Here is a 17,948-nt window from a genome sequence, read left to right on the forward strand (position 1 = left end):
TTCAGCTTCGAGCCGTTGGATCGTATTTATCTTTCTCTACTGAATTGAAGAGCCTATTATATTTGTTCCCTATGTAGATTCTCTTAGATTCATGCTGTCAGAAAAGGGACATGCATTTACTTTGAATAACTACAGCATGAATCCTAAATTAGCCAGCGTACTTCTGGGTAAACCATAAGTGGTTATAAGTCCCTTGAAAATAAAAAAAAAATTAACATGTCTTGGCTTGTGTCCATAAATTTTCATTGTGCCTTTGTCGAATATAGATGCCAGAAGAGGAAGCATTTTGTGTGTTTGTCAAATTAATGCAAGATTATAGACTTCGAGAACTCTTTAAACCAAGTATGGCTGAGCTGGGCCTTTGTATGTACCAGTTTGAATACATGATACAGGTAACTGTAAAAGCTGTTAAATGTATAGTATCTTATATAGTTATTATTTAGCCTACTTCCGTTGTATACTGATACTAGAAAATATTTTTTCCCCCCCAGATATTGGGCAAAACATTTGCTTATAAGCAGTAGTTAAAGCAGATTAAAACTGCAAGAGGAACGCCTACTGCGTGAGCCAAGAAGGAGGGGGAGAGGGAGAGCTACTCTTTTTTTTTTTTTCCCCCAAGGAATTATTAATTTGTAGGGCCATAAGAATGGCCATACCAGATCAGACTAGTCCATTTGCTCATGTAGTCAGACAATGGGTAGTGCCAGTGCTTCAGAGGAAGATTCAAGAAATTCCATAAGATACCAATGTAATATGCCTGCTATCTGCTTCTTAACCCCAGTCATGCAGTGGTTGGCTTGTATAAATCTGCATGTTAGAGTACCCCTTATTTTTAATCTTCTCTAATGTAACTGTACGTAATCTGTATAAATGCCTAAACCTTTTTGGTAGCTTACAAACTCTTGGCCTTGCATTCTTCATTGAATGTCAGTGATTTTTTTCCCCATTAACTGAAACTGTAAGAGGTGGCATTAGCTCTTGTTTAATATGTACTTTCTGATCCTCTCTCCCAGGAGCAACTACCAGAACTTTATGTGCACTTTCAGTCTCAGAGTTTCCATACTTCTATGTATGCTTCATCATGGTTTTTAACTATCTTTCTTACAACTTTTCCACTACCAATTGCAACAAGAATATTTGATATCTTTATGTCTGAGGTAAGCAAATATCTGTAATACATTCACCACCCCAACAAGAGCTACTAAATGCTATCAGTTAGGTAGTTGTATAAATTCTACTTTTCTGGGGGGGTTTTGCATGTAGATTTGAAAGTAAGCATGTTTTTAATCTCATTGTTTTGTTAGGGAACCAGTCTTTCTCTGTATATATTTTTGTGAAGAAAAGGCTAATCTATTCTGGATGAGCTTATATCAGAGTCAGAAGTGTTTAAAGGGGGGGAAAAAGCAACAAAATGCTGACCACATCTGACACATGCTGTGGATGAAATGGGCAACACTAGTTTGTAGTAGACAGGTGTTCACCTCACAGCTAGAACGTCAGACTCTTTCAGTAAAGGAATGGAGTTCAACAGGCAGAAATGCTGCATTCTGGTCAGCTTGAGGAGGTAGAGGACGTATTGGAAGGCAGCAGCTGCCTGTGGATAAATTAGTTGTTCTGCAGGGCTGTCAATCTGGCACTTTTCACAAATTAAAAATCAAAACATTAGGCTTCATAGGCTTCAGTTTGTAACATTTTTTGCATTAAATGCTGCTTTTCCAAATTCACAACTTTTAGAGTCATTAGGTGCCAATGTACATCTTATTGTCCTACATAAGAGTGTTTTCAATACTGTAAACGTGTGTCATTCCTTTGTAGCAACAAAGGACTGCTTAAATAGCTACTTGAATTATTTCAGAAATGGTATAATACAACTAACATTTATTTCCTGAGAGGTGCACGGTTTTTACCAAATAGTTCATATAAGACTTTATTAAAGGTTGCACCTGTATAGTACCCTTTATGTGAGTGGGCCTACTTCACCAGCCACTGGAAGGGTGTCACTTCTGAGGTGTGTGTTTTAGCTTTTTGGCAGTGTTTAATCCTCACTGCATAAATTTAGGGTGAGGTGAAGAGTGCAAGACAGACTGTAACTTAAATGGGATTTTAGGAAGGCATATTGTCATGACTTACTCTGGGATTTGGCCAGGATGCTGGGCCAGCTCCCTGTCCAACTGTGTAAGTTGGTTATTGTTCTATATGGTTGACAATGCCTTAAGGAATCGTTGGCGTTTATTTATTTATTTATTTATTTATTTATTTTAAACTTCTGTTTCTAGGGTTTAGAAATAGTATTTCGAGTAGGTTTAGCAGTTCTTCAGATGAACCAGGCTGAATTAATGCAACTTGACATGGAAGGGATGTTACAGGTAAATTTAAATGTACAATCAACTATTAAATGCAAGCTCATTTGAAAGCCATGAATATATGTATTTGCCAATACTAATTGCTTGTGTTCTCTGAATTGCTTTTTAGCACTTTCAAAAGGTCATTCCACATCAGTTTGACAGTGGTCCAGACAAACTAATCCAAGCATCTTACCAAGTCAAATACAATGCGAAAAAGATGAAAAAGTAGGTGCTGCATTCTGAGACAATGCTGGGCTGTTGCCACGCATGTCTCTTGCTTTGTGAATCCATAGAAATGTTTGTGCTTTTTCCCGGTTCAGCGGTTCCAGTGTTTTATGGTCTAAATAAGTTCGTTCCAGCACATAACATGAACCAAGTTTTATCAGTGTAGTAATTCTTCTAAAACTAGTAATCACTACTTCTTGTTGATGACTGTAACTAAAATAATGATGTCTCAGAGGAAAAATAAGTGATCTAAAATACTTCTTGAAAAGCTGCAGGATTCTCATAAATTACACCGACTTTTGTAAACGGCACATATAAACTAAAATATAAAAACCAGTTTGAAAAATATTAGTCTTGGACTCAGACTTATGACTTAGATTTTCTAGAGGTGAAGAATCCATTCACACAACAATGAGGATTGCTTGTATGGTCACGATGAGTGCTGTTTGTAATCTGAACAGATGTAACTTTTTACTGCTGGTTAAGAGCTCAGTACTACTGTCATGGTTACAAGGCTAGCTTCACCTATGTCCCCTTTCTGATCTTTGAGTGCACTCCTTCAGGTCTTGAATATCATGCCTTTACCTATCTTGAAGTAGAATTGTGCAATTGTCCCATTCTGAGGCTGGGCCCTGTGTCCACATTTCTTACTCTGCAAGGCCAACTGAGTTTGCGCACCTGTGGTTCTTCCCTTCTGGGGAATCACTAGTGGTTAGTGGTGTATAGTGATCAGATGGCCTTCTTAAAAACCAAAGTATTGTTTATTTTGCAGTAGGAGCAAAGGCATATAGAGGGGATTTTAAAACAGTCTGCGCTCATCTGTCCTAAAGTCCTGTCATCCCTTTATGGTAAGATAGGCATGCCTGACTTCTTCAGACATCCTCAGGAGGGTGTTGTGTCTCAGTTTGGTGCCCCCAAAACCTGCCAGAGTTCCTTTGTCCTTCTGCATTCATGAGTTTTTTCCTCTCATGATCCAACCATTTTTGTAGATTGGCTGGAGAGGAGGCAAAATAATTAAAGCCAATAGTTCTAGCATTGTCCCTTAGCCATCTCTTTCTGTTGAGGTAACTCAATGTATTTATACAATCAACATCCCAGTAACCAGACCAACATACAGGATTAATAAATTATAGGGCAGCTCAGAATCCATCGACTACAAAAATACAAATGAGTTCTAATTTAAAAAAAGGTCAAATTTCTGTACAACACAAGATCATGAAAACAGTTCAGTGGTCAGTTTCCTGGGGTATTAAGTAGGCTTGAGCTCTTTAGAGGACTTACCCAAGGCCATTTAAATCAATGAGTCTATCCGTTGAATTCAGTGGGTTTTGGATTGGGCACAGATACTTAGGTGTTTTCATTTACTTGGGGATGCCCTATAATTTTTTTCATATAGTTTACTATAAGGGAAAAAGTACAGGTAACTCTCAAGCAGTTACGTTAAACAAAGGAAATGTCAGTCATTCATAGGCATGTACATTTTTCTGCTGTTGCTTGTTGGGTGTATCCATATACCAGGAAGTAAATCAATTGTAATATTTCTAATAGAGATTACCTTTTTTTTAGGTTAGAAAAGGAATACACTACAATAAAAACTAAAGAAATGGAAGAACAAGTTGAAATTAAAGTAAGCATGAAGCAGCAGTGTAACTCTGAAGAGGAGTTGGCTTGGGGGTGGGATACTAGTCTGATCTGGGATATTGGCAATGGTGGATTTCATGAGCTACTAGAATGACAGTAGTTGTACTTGGGCTGTGGGTTTGAAGAGGACGTTTGTAATGTACTCCATCCCTTCACTGGAGTTCTGATGGAAATAACACTATATAGAAAATCATGAACAAGAGAAGTATACAAATGATATGAAATGATGCTTTTTCAGTAATTAAAGCATGGCTACAAATAAGTTTGTAACATGCTGATGTAGGTGTGGGTTTCCCACAGAGGGTCTTCTGAAAAAATAAATGTAAATGATAGGGAAGAAGCTTAACCCTCATTTTAAAAAATCCTGACATGTTTGAGCAATGTATCATCTGCTGGCAAGACATTGCATTTCTCGTGCATTGAGGCGTGAGAACAAAAGCAAAATATTGACAATTTTTCATCCTTGAGTTTCTGGAATTAACATATATAACATTTTAAAAAAGAACCTTAAAGTTAAGTTCTGCTCTGAAAAGTCCTTGCAAATGTGGCACCTTATTACTAACTGACCAGCTTCATGTGTATTCATTTATTGTATCTGCTTGCTTTAGTGACAAAAACAGCTTTTGCTGTTTTTGTACTCTTAGCCTTATTGGCTGTACAGTTTGGGCTAATTTCCCTTCATGGGTGTCAATATATTAATTTCTAATCATGGGTCATCACAAACCCTTATCTCATTTCCCACTAGTTTCTCTATCCAACTACAAAGCATACAGAATGTCACAAAGCATACAGAATCTATGTATTGTTTCATAGCTTGTCACTAATTTAGCAACCTATAGTTGGTGAAGATGTTTTAAAAACATAAGATACTTTGCAATATTGCAATCTTCTGATGGTTGGATTTCAAAAGTAATGTGAACATCATTATGCAAAAAGAAAATCAAATCCTTAGTCTTGCCAAAATCAAATACTTAAATTCAGTTCATTAGGTGAACGTTAAAACCAATGACAAAATCAATTTTTTAAACTTCTCTTTAGTAGTGTTTCTGATGTCCTTCAACTGGGCAAAAGTTTGGGTTTGATCCATCTCCCCCAGCCACTAAAAGCTGTGTGAAAATCAGATCCACGTCTTTGGCTCTAAAAACAGCTCCTTCCAATATCCTGTTAGGGGAGAATCCCAGTGGTGATGGGAGATGTCATGGGGTATGTAACAAGTTTGCTCATCTGGGTTATGGTAGGGGTTATGCATCTGATAAAGTGAGCTGTAGCTCACGAAAGCTCATGCTCAAATAAATTGGTTAGTCTCTAAGGTGCCACAAGTACTCCTTTTCTTTTTGCGAATACAGACTAACACGGCTGTTACTCTGAAACCTGGGTTATGGTAGGATATTCAGGATTAAATATTGAAAGTGTTTCCGATTTCTTCAGGATCTTCATCTATTCTTAGTAATGTTAATTTATTTTAACATTTGTTAGGTAATACATCCTTTCTGTAATAGGACAAAAGGCTGAACGTGAATAAACAGTTCTGATATTTATAAAAAAGGGTATCTTTTAAAAAGTCGTCACTTCTGTGGGAGGCATACATCCTGCTACTTCCAGCAAGACTCTTGTTAGGGGGGGAGAGGTGAAACTCCCATTTGTTGGTATTCTTTATTGCAGTAATCTATTGAATCCCTTCTTCCTGATGTCTGTATTGTATTCATTGCAGACTTCTTTCTCACTACAGGCGCACATGCCACAGATGCTGGCTTTGCATTCAGTGTATAGGCAGACATGATGCTGCTCCATGTCTAAAATTAACTACTTAATACTCTTAACAATCATTTGCACATACCAGTAAAACATATAAACAAAATAGCTGTTAATTTGACAAAGCAGTAAGTCCAGCTGAGCTATCTAAAACCCAGATCTAAATCACAGCCAGGTTATTGGTTCATATGGGAAAACAAAAATACATACCAAGATATTTCCCTATCAGGGACTTATAACCGTTTGGGGGTAGTAAATTAAAGGAGCAGCTGGTCTTGAGACTAAAGGACAGGACTGGAAGTTGGGAGATCTGGGTTCGAATTCCAGTTCTGTCAGACTCTTGCAGCCTTTGCTAGTCACTTCCCTTTTTGTGCCTGTTTATCTGAAAAAATGGGGTTTCTTGCCTTCTACACATGGGTGTTATATGGAAGTAATGTTCTGAAACCATTGAGACCTTTTGATAAAAAGCACTGTTGAAGTGCAAAGTTGTTATACGTTTTTGGCCTAAATTTTCAAAAGTTACTAGAGATTGAGAGTCTGTTTTTGGGCACACAACTTTAGATTCTTTATAAGACCCTGACTTTGAGAGCGTGGATGCTCAGCGTTTGAGTCACTCTATATCTAAACACTTCTGAAAATTTAGGCCTGATTCCCCATTGGGCATGCCAGAAGAGATTTGGCAATGGTACATTAATTAAAATAATACAGTGAACAAACCTTTGGGATTCTCAATATATAGTAACTATAATCTTTAGCACCACTATTAATGTGAAGATTGTTTACTTAGTTAGGCTAACTTGACTTTATCCTGTGCAGTTTTGAACAAAAGGGTAAATACATGCTTAACTTGTATGCAATTAATTATCATGATTGTATGTGTAAGTGGCCATTGAAAGCCCCACATCTGCTTCATACGCGGTTGTGGCAACTGCATGAACAAACTATGCACTTGTGCATATGCAAGCAAGTTTAGAAGAGCCCTTATAGGCAATTGTGTTAAACTGGTGAAATCCCCTCTACAGCTAAAGATGGCACTACTTGTAGTAGTTTTCTGGATGGGACCTACAAGAAATGTTCTCCCCCATTCCCCTACTCACTTTCTATCTAAGTCATGGGGCTGTTTTAACTTTTGGGAACAGGGAAAATATTTTTCAGGATAAAACTGATTTTCTTGAATTCCAGCTAGCTAGTTTTCATCTGGCCTTGTCTGAATTGTATAATCTAACTTTATAAAGCTAATGTTTACCATAGAAGCTTGAACAGCCTTCTCTCTAAAATGTTATGTAGGTGCGTCCTGTGACTTACAGCTTACTACCCTTTTATTAGAATGCAAATTTGGTCTCAACTTTGCTATCTTTAACAAATCCAGTTTCCATGTTTTCTATGATGTGCTAATTCAGATGAAGCGGTATGTGTGAAAGGGACGTTTGTTACTGCTGCTTTCTCTACTCATTTATAATGTTTCATTTATAATGTGCTGAATAGTGTGGATTTATTTATTTTTATTTAAAGAAATTAACTTGTTTGAGTTTCTGGTGGCACTTGATTATCTATCTCTTTAGTCCATATCCTCCCACATACACGCTTAAAACTGTCTTGCTTCTTTTACAGAGACTACGAACAGAAAACAGACTCTTAAAACAGCGCATTGAAACACTAGAAAAAGTGAGTACATGAGTGACTGGATTTAGCCTGCATCTTTACTACATAATTGCTACAAACTTGAATACATGACATGGGTACCTCATAACTGTAACTTGTTTATAAATTTTTGTGCACTATTCTGCAGTATTTGTTAACTCTATTTAGCTGAATAGCATGGCAGTAATATAGTAATATGGATGCTGCTTACCAATGCAGTGTTCCTTAAAACTTGTATCTTAGGGTCATACTAAATGGATAGAATTGCATATAATTTAAAAATCCCAACTTCATTTCCTGTGGAATTGCATTCCCTGCATCAGAAGGATCTCTGCAAAATACAGAAAGATTAGAGTACATGTAGTTTGGGAGGATCCTTAACTATCCAAAGTCCTAAGTTTCTAGCCACTGCAGGTGAGGGCTGAATGAAGAGCTCGCAAATGCTCACTGTGAGTTAGTAGAAAGAGGATAGAGATGAATGCAGGTTCCACCAGCCTCTATACTTCCAAAACCCTAATAGGCTGTTGCAGCACTTCCAGTCTAATTCAGTCTGGGAAGCCTGTTGCCTGGTACTCTGGCCTCTTGCATGGGTCTTTATTACACTACAAAATTGGGTCAGAGGCAGGAAAGACATGGGTATGCTTTCAGATAGATCTAAACTTCTTAGACTTCAACATTTGGACTTCAGTACAATTCTGTGGATTTCATTTTATTTTTTGAAAGCACATCAGATTATAAAAGTAAACCGGTATTGATGTATTGTCAAAATACAGGCACTGCTCTTGGATAACCTCTTTGTCCATATCCTGAAATCATAATTCTGGTTATAAATTTAAGTGGTTTTTCGTTCTAACTTGCAATATTAAATTGTTCATTTCCCAGATTAAATCAGACACACGTAGAGTGCATAGCAGTCTTTGTACATTAGTAATTTCCTGAGGCTTTGCATGCCCCCCAGAGACATAATCCTTTCAACTGGTAAATTGAAACAACCGTTCCTTTAACAGGTGTTGTATCAAATTCTAATTTGTTATAGCAATAGAGAACTTTTATTTATAGTGTGGTTTCTTGCAAGTTAGAGTGCAACATTCATGAAGCAAAAAATTGGGCAAGAAAATATTGTTTAAAGAAAAGACTTTGGGAATGTTTCCGCTTTTAGTGTTGATAATATATGGGTAAAACTTACATGAAAAGAACAATGAGGAGTCCGGTGGCACCTTAAAGACTAACCGATTTATTTGGGCATAAGCTTTCATGAGTAAAAAACCCACTTCAGATGCATGGAGTGAGCCAGCCACTCCCATGTCCCTATTTTCCTACTGGCTTCTGTATGTTACCATTCCTGATGTCTGATTTGTGTCTGTTTATTCTTTTACATAGAGACTGTCTGGTTTGGCCAGTGTACATGGCAGAGGGGCATTGCTGGCGCATGATGGTATATATCACATTAGTAGATGTGCAGGTGAATGAATCCCCTGCTGGTGTGGCTCATGTGGTTGGGTCCTCTGGTGTCGCTAGAGTAGATATGGGGACAGAGTAGGCAATGCGGTTTGTTACAGGGATTGGTTCCTGGGTGGTTATTTCTGTGGTGTGATGTGTAGTTGCTGGTGAGTATTTGCTTCAGGTTGGGGGGCATCTATAAGCGAGGACTGGCCTGCCTCTCAAGGCCTTTGAGAGTGAGGGATCCTTTTCCAGGATAAGTTATAGATCATTGATGATGTGCTGGAGAGGTTTTAGCTGGGGGCTGTACATGATCGCCAGTGGCGTTCTGTTTTCCTTGGTGAGCCTGTCCTGTAGTTGGTGACTTCTGGGTATCCATCTCGCTCTGTCAATCTATTTCCTCACTTTCCCACGTGGGTGTTGTAGTTTTAAGAATGCTTGATGAAGATCTTATAGATGTTTGTCTCTGTCTGAGGGGTTCACCTGCATATCTGCTAATGTGCTATATGCCATCATGTGCCAGCAATGCCCCTCTGTCCTGTACTTTCGCCAAACCGGACAGTCTCTACGTAAAAGGATAAATGGACACAAATCAGACATCAGTAATGGTAACATACAAAAGCCAGTAGGAGAACACTTCAATCTCCCTAGACATTCTATAACATTTAAAAGTAGCCATACTTCAACAAAAAAAAAACTTCAGAAATAGACTTCAAAGAGAAACTGCAGAGCTGCAATTCATTTGCAAATCTAACACCATTAATTTGGGCTTTAATCGGGACTTGGGAGTGGCTGGCTCACTACAAAAGCAATTTTCCCTCTGTTGGTATTGACAGCTCCTCAGCAATTATTGGGAGTGGACCACATCCACCCTGATTGAATTGGCCCTGTCAACACTGGTTCTCCACTTGTAAGGTAACTCACTTCTCTTCATGTGTCAGTATATTTATGCCTGCATCTGTAATTTTCACCCCATGCATCTGAAGTGGGTTTTTTTCCCCACAAAAGCTTATGTCCAAATAAATCTGTTGTTCTTTAAGGTACCACTGGACTCCTTGTTGTTTTTGTGGATACAGAGTAACACGGCTACCCCTCTTACAAGAAAAGAGAAGCCTGTTTTTGAGACTGCTAAAGGCAGATTGCAATGAGTCACTCAGTAGTGAATTTCCATAATTAAATATTACAGTTTTACAAATAAAAGTACAAGAAATGTTTCAGAGGGATTTGAATAGAAGTTTATAGAAAGCTTTGTTTTTAATGTACTCAGTCAAACATGAGAGCATTTGGTAATTGTGTAACTCAAGCAAAAGTTGCAGAGTTTCATCTTCAGGGTATTCCAATATTAGTGGTTTCTCTTAAGTGTCTTTCATTTTTTAACAATCCTATTTGTTTAGGAGTGATTCTCTATTAATAGGGAAATAGCTGTACAACAGCAATATATTGCAAACCAATAGGTGCACCTGTTGTGAGGAAAAAGATGCTTTTCCTTCTCAAAAAATCTCTAATAGTCATAATATAGATGACTTAATTGTGACTTCATGAGAACATTTGAACCTAATTTAAACAGCTAAGTGATCAGTTTAATATAGATAAGAACTAAGTTCTCTTAATGTGACTGAACTTTTTTTTGATCGTTTAATGATATATTTTGTCTGGAAGTAGTAATTTGTACTTTGTTGCAGAGAATCTGAAAAACATATAAGTGCATTAGAGGAGAATAGACTTGAAACTGCACTTGCCTGAAAGTTTCAGTGGGTTCTTTGGCTAAGCTGAATTGCTTTGGATAGAATGCTTGTCAGAGTACTTAGATATCTAGGAAAAAATTTCTGCTGTAGAACTTGAGCAAGGTGTGTTAAACTAGCAAACTAAGTTATTGCTAGAATGTACTCATGTAAACTATTGGCTACTAAACCGGTTTTAGAATAAGTCACTTGCTCTTCATGCCTGACATTGTGCATCATTTAACGTTCTTGCTTTTACCTCTTGGGAATCTTGGTATTGCATGAATGCCTCTGCATTTAGCTGAGTTTTAAATATGATCAGATTGTGCCTTCCTTTCATGGTATAACATGGGTCAAGTACTTTACATTCATGTTCATATTCAGAATATTTCGGACAGTGCATTACTATCTAGTGTAAATGACTAAACAAAAAATTGGTTCACATCAAAATATCTAGTCCTTTCTAGATGAGTTTTAAATTCTTAGTCTGGCTTTGAGGACCTCCTTTGACTGACTGCTAAAATGGAACACTAGATTGATACAGAAGGTAATCATTGCAGCGACTTTCACACATAAATTGTATTTTGTATGAAAAGTCAGTCCTGAAAGATTACTGTTTGTAGGAAAATGGGTAGAATAAGACATTCTTTCTTGCATCTTAATTTGTCCTCTTACCTCTCCTTTGTTTTTGTTTTTCTTTTCCGTTATATTCCTGTCTAAATTTTTCCTTTTTGTAGGAAAGTGCTTCCTTGGCAGATAGATTGATACAGGTATAGTCCTTGAGTATTTTACCTTATACCTCCCCTCCCACCCTCGAAATGGAAAAAACTGCATTTAATGCATGGATAGTTACGTGCATTTATTTTGAAATGTAACCTTACCTACCTAATTTGGACATAAAATATTTAGCTAATTCTTCATTAGAATTTTGTTTGGTCTATTTTTAGATGCTAAAAATCTGACATCTGCACGTTGTAATATTTTTCTAACATGAAATTCATAGTACAATTTTGTAATCCATGGATTCTGTGGCATTGTATTAACACTTACCCTTAAACTGAACGCTGAAAACTCTTAGCAAACCGGTGCATGTATAACAGAGTAACATTGCATGAACTGAATTTTATTGAATGCAAGTACACAACTGAACTTGCTAAAAGATGCTAAACTTTAATTTCACAGATTAGCAGTACTAAACTGCTACATTTTACTAAATTATCAATTGTAACCAAGTACTATGCTGTTTGAGATTTAATATCGCAAAGTTAATGGCTGAGCATCACAAAGGCAGTGTTTCTTGGATCTGTCCTCAATTGCTTTAAAAAGAAAATTATGTCCTAAGGGACAAGTGACAAGGGCCCAGGAGGCTGAGGAAAACTACCTCATAAAACGGGAGCTAGCCACCATCAAACAGCAGAGTGATGAGGCCATTACTAAACTGGAGCAAGCTGAGAATACCGTCAGGGAGCTCCAGCAGCAACAATGGGTAAGGAGCTTGGTAGCACTTCATCTCATCTGTCTCATTCACTTGTTTATTTCTACTGGTCATGGCACAATCTCTGTGCCGTCCTTGTAAATATTTTGTGTATCATACTATTTGCACTCATGACATTATACAAAATCCAACTTGTAAGAATGATAGACCATTTAATAGCGTGGTTTGTGACTTATAGATAGACTAAATTAAACTTCTTTATGTATATTCTATGCACCCATTGGACAAACAAGTTATTTTTCCTTCAGTATTTTTCTGTAGGTCTTCAAATATTAAGTCCAGGAATTGCAAATTGACATGAGACTTGATTGTAACACCTTTGCCTAACCTCTTGTTAGAATTTAACATGGAATGATTTTAATTTTTCTACCTACTTAAACAATTTGTTGTTTCCTGAGAGTAGCTTTGTGTAAGCCAGTAGGTAAGATATCTGTAGGCTTCTAGTGACATGCTAAGACTTTATGCTGTACCAAAAAAGCACTTTTTACTAAATGGAGAACATAAACTATGCTCCTTCAGCATATTTTGGCTTATGTTTAGAAATCAAGTAGGTGTGTACACTGTAGCTAGCTTGTGTAAACTATGGAAGTTTTACTAGGTGGTCATTGTTGCAGAATGGATTCAAAGTGTCATTTTGCTCTTAGCCGCTGTCGGAGCATTTGCTATTTTCTCCTGAAAGACATAGATGTGCCTCTGCAATCTAAACTTGCATTTAAGAAAAACCGTTATGTACTGGCATATAAACTCCCATATAATTTTAGACAGTGCATCACAAAGTACCTGTCCAGAGCTCTAGGCACTTTTGCCACATGTCTAAAACACAGTTGTACAGCCAGGTATTACCAACAAGAAAACAAATCAAAATAGAACTGTAGCCCTTCCTACCAATACCAGCCTTCAGTGCATAATTCCTTCCCTAAAGCTCAGGAAATGCTTGCAACTGCAATCTGGGAAGCTGGAAAATGTTTCTTTCGACAAAGGTAAATCTGTATACCCGAAATACAACTGGAATACACATTTGTAGAAATTGAAGCATTTTGTGCATATGCAATCTCTGTAATGCCCAAATATTGCATTTCAGAGTGGTTGTAACAAGAAAATGTAGTCTGAGTAGATCATAATTTGTGAAGAGAGCTCTGACTAATTGACATGCAACAAATCACTGTTTGCTTAATTGTGGCAAGTTTCCCATTAAGAAACAAGAAATGGATTGTAGGAATGGTGGAGAAGTTCTTGTGGCTGTTTTTAAACTTAAAGCATTCTAGTAAGTACCTTTCCAGTGAAATGAAACTTTTTATACCCACAGCCACTTGTGAAGTTTTCAAAATATATCCTCATGTGCCAACAAAAAAGGGTTTGTATCTAAATGTATGTCTGGACATACCCTAGCATCTCCATAGTTAGTGTTGCATTTAAATTTGCAATTGAAGTGGGACTAAAATCTATGTTTAGCAATTTACTTTGTTAAATTTGAGGGCTAAATTCACTCATTGTTTATGGGCCAAGTGAATTTAATTATTTGTTCAGTTATTTTACTAGTCAGACTGGCACTTTAAAAACTAGCCCTTTCTAAAACCATGTTAAAGGGCCTCCTTGGCACATCTGCTTTCTGGTGTACTAGGCATAAGGGTGAGGGGAGTCCTTCAAGCATATTAAGTACAGAGGACACCCCCACCAGTGCCCCCCTGGACATAAATACCAACTCTGGCATCACTGCTTTCAATCCCTTGAGTCTCAGCACACTGGGCAGTAGCATTGTGAGGAGCCAAATATGTTGGATTAGCTGCTGTGTAGGTTGAGGATGGGGTGGATATTGCAGGGATGGTGAGGCTTGTGGATGAGTGGCAATGAGAGATGGGACGCATTTGCCCTGTAATCGCTGTGCATGTACTAAGTTGCCCTAAATCTCTCACCCACAACCTTGATTCCAGCTATATGCTTTCAGTTGTACAAATAATGCACAAGACTGTAAGTGCATGAGATCACTATGCTCTGCAGATACAATCTGTGGTTGGAGTAAAGGTTGTGCATGTGTGTGATGTAAAGGAATTTGCTGTGTATTGTCATTGGCTATATATTGGAAGTGCAAAGGAGTTGATTGTGGAAGTGAGGAGTCAGTGCATTTGGTTAATGAGGAGATTGGATGCTAAGGCTGCCTGAACTGGTACCTTCCCTGGAGTTTTAATGACTGTGTGTGTTGGTGGGATTTACATAGTGCACTTTTTTTTTTTTTAACATGAGGAATAGATAGTGGCTGCAAAAACTTTGAATGTATGCAGAGCACCACCTAGTGGAAGCTTAATAAAATTTAAAATCTGAAGTTAAAAAGAAATTTGTAATTAGCAACTTTGACAGGAAAATGTTGAGGCATCTCATTATTTTGATGCTGTTGTTTACTACTGTGGATCCGCTCTTGGGAGTATTAGAACATCTTGATGTCAATATAATCTTACTTTGTTTATTGCCCTTCATCCTGAAGGATTCAAAAATTATTTTACGGGTGATGTGTTAACAACCACCTCTGAGTGGCATTACATACTAAGAAGTATTTGCTTGGTGTAACTTGCATAAATTTTAAAGTACAGTCCACACCATAAATATTTTAGAGTCTAAGTCCCTTGTCCTGCACGTCACTGTGTATGGGCGCATATCTGCATCTGTATGCCATGAATTGCAGGACTGGGGCCTAAATTTGATAGATACTGAACATTAAGGTAACAAATGGAAAGTATTCACGCACTAGTCTCTTTTAGACAGCAGCAGTAATGGACTTTAAGAGGGAAAGCAAACTTCTCTAGATGAAACTTCGGAAGCAGATTTAGGTAGGAAGAATATATTACCCAAGTTGCAATTATGCTAGCCAGGCTGATATGAAAAGTGCAATTACTCATGTTCAAATACTAACCAGATTTGATTATCTGTTGTGAGATCTGAGATTTCAAGCTCACGTGAAATGACTAAAGGCCCTATTTTAAGATTACCTGTGTAAAATGTTTGGTCTTAAATATCTTCTACACAACTGCTCTGCAAGACTACAAATGCACATAAAATTGTGCATGTTGCCGAAGTGTGCCTGTTGTCACCAGAACCCCGATTTGTATGCGGCCTTGAGATTTTTCTTAAATGTTTAGCATAAATATTTGTAGGGAATTTGAAGGTAAAAATAAATGACTCTATTACAAATTGCCAAAGTGTCTTTTTGGGGCAGTTTTTGTGGACTTCTGTTTCTCTATGGAAGGAGGGGAAAACTTCTTAAAACTCTCTTCAGACAATAATTATGGGACTGACTTGAAACTACTACTGATGACTTTGTATGCTGAAATAATCTTGCTCATTGTACACACACATCACATCTGACAACATTTTATATATAGGATAACGAGATCCTTTTTCTTTGAATAGCAGATTATATTAAGGTAGCAGTCTGGCATGAAAATTTGACTGAGATATAATTTTTGTTCCAGACCCTAAACTGCATGCTCTAATATAGGGCAACTGGTGAGTAAATGAACCACCTAATGGTTTTATTAGATTGGCAAGTGGGGAAGGGGAGCCGAATGCATTGTAAAGGTAGCCATATTCTGACACAAAAAGGTTGTAGGTAGCATTTGTGCCAAATAGAACGTAATTTTAAAAACAAACCAAAAATTTGTCTGGAAGACATTTGAAGATAATTAAAAAATTTTATATTTTCATGCGCTCTCATCAATGTTTCAAAAAAGAAAAAAAATTTAGTAACTTGTCAAAGTTCTCTGAAAACATTGGATGACCTAAAGATTAAATCTAAGGAGACAGTTTAGCACAAATTTACTACAGTTTAGTAGGGAGCATGGAGGTAATTGTGCTCAAAATTCAGCAAAATTTGGAAGTTGTTAGTTTATTCTAAAAAATGTGATAATTTGTAAAGGTGAGTCAAACTTTCATTGTAATAAATCTCCAGTAAGCTGACTCTCCCACGAGGCAACTTCAGATTTTTTAAAAATTTTTTTTGGTAAACCAAATATATGAATGCTACAATATCTCTTTTTTTTGGATTTGTAAAAGCTGGGGATTACTCTAGGGATCTCTCAAAACTGTTGGACACAGCTCCAACTTGAACCTTATGGGGAAGCAAAGGATCTTTTTAATATTTCTTGTTACTTCTTAAATTTTCTTTTCAGTTTGCAAGTTTGTCATGCATTTTCTAAATTGAATTAGACTATAAAATGTGTATTCAACACATACCTCCATTTTCCATGTAAATCGCATAACTTAGAACTAAATCTAATTTTGATTTGAATAAATTTAAAATTTTAAGTTCCTGTGCAGCTGGGGAAAAAATAGTTGCAGATGTCTTTGAGAAGCTCATGATGGCTAGCTTTCAAGCATTGTAGACACGTAAAGGAGTAAATGTCCTGTTTGAATAGTGATGCTTCCTGAACGGGGACTAATGCACATCTATTCAATTATGTTTATAACTCCGTAGAATGCAACTTCTTTCAGGAACACCTGCTAAAATGTGTGATATTGAAAAGCATAGTGTTGCCCAAGGAAATACAAATTCATTCATTAAAGCATTTTAATACTGTGTGTGTGCATAGTGGCAAACTTTTTAACTTGATGGTTAAAGAATCATAAAACAAAATGTAACTTACCCAAGGAGAACCTGAAACTAGGTAGTTTGGAAAAGTACTATAGATAGTACTTGATTCCATAAACAACTGTGTGTGCAGCTTCTGGCCAAAGGCAACTGTGTGTGAGCAGCCCTGGATTTCACTGAGCCAATAATCTTAATGTCTTCGCTGTAGATCGCTGCAAAAGCATTTCCTGGGGAATGCGACAATCTGGCAGCTGCCAAAGACATTTCATAGTGGTGAAATTCAGTTCCTGAGTTTAACATCTGAATGGGTTAGAGAGTAATATATCCATTTGTGAAGCTAAATGAGGAAGGTACTAGAGATTTGCCTCCATGGGTGCTGGAACAATTTGTATGGTTCAATGGCTCTCAGCACCCTCACTATACTGTAAACCCTGTATATGATGGAAACCCCCTCAAGCCAGGGGGTGGAGCACCATCCCTAGTTCCAGCACCATCCCTAGTTCCAGCATTTATGTTTGTCTCCATGTGTCTTGGAGCTGTACTTATGGTAGAGGTACACTTTTAATATTCACATGCATCTGTGTAACATCTTCCCAAGGATTAGGTGTTCCATTGGACTGGGGCTTGGAGATCTGAGTTCAGTTTCTCACTCTGCCACAGGCTTCCTGTGTGACCTGGGACAAGCTACTGGCATCTAAAAGCAAAGTTGCTCTGACTTTGCAAAATTTTCAATGTAAAATCACACCTTTAAGTAGACTCTTAATTGTTTATCTAAAATGGTGCTGATTCTCGTAATTCAGTATGTAGAACAGAAAATCTAATGTCTTCTGATGTACATGATTATCTGATGAGCAAAAAGCTATAACGCTAAACTCTGCAAAAATCTGCTCCTGGTTATTCTGACTGTGCTGGGCAATCGGCATAAAGTTAGGTCTGTTGTAGACACATTCATGACTTGCAGACAGACTTGAAATAAAATAAAGAAATACAAAATTGCATTCAGTTACTGTGGTGATATCAACAATAAGGAACAAAGTACTGGTCAGAAAACATACACAAATTAGAGTAGTTCGTACATGTCATGGACCATTTTGGTGCAATGGACTACA

General features: G+C 37.3%; 1 protein-coding gene across 8 annotated transcripts in view; it reads left to right on the top strand.

The window, feature by feature from the left end:
- Positions 1-17,948, top strand: part of EVI5 (ecotropic viral integration site 5) — a 139,687-nt gene that overhangs the window by 35,814 nt on the left and 85,925 nt on the right. For 5 of the 8 annotated variants that reach the window (XM_077824787.1, XM_077824781.1, XM_077824783.1 and 2 more), the window contains 7 exons: positions 267-392; positions 1,014-1,157; positions 2,277-2,366; positions 2,473-2,570; positions 4,137-4,197; positions 7,575-7,628; positions 11,503-11,535. In XM_077824787.1, coding sequence (XP_077680913.1) covers positions 267-392; positions 1,014-1,157; positions 2,277-2,366; positions 2,473-2,570; positions 4,137-4,197; positions 7,575-7,628; positions 11,503-11,535 — 606 coding nt within the window. Of the gene's footprint in view, positions 1-266; positions 393-1,013; positions 1,158-2,276; positions 2,367-2,472; positions 2,571-4,136; positions 4,198-7,574; positions 7,629-11,502; positions 11,536-12,107; positions 12,252-17,948 lie in introns of all 8 variants that reach the window. The other 3 variants (XM_077824788.1, XM_077824785.1, XM_077824789.1) reach the window with 2 other exon arrangements.

This window comes from Eretmochelys imbricata, chromosome 8 (genome assembly GCF_965152235.1).
Source record: "Eretmochelys imbricata isolate rEreImb1 chromosome 8, rEreImb1.hap1, whole genome shotgun sequence".
NCBI classification, from domain to species: domain Eukaryota; kingdom Metazoa; phylum Chordata; order Testudines; family Cheloniidae; genus Eretmochelys; species Eretmochelys imbricata.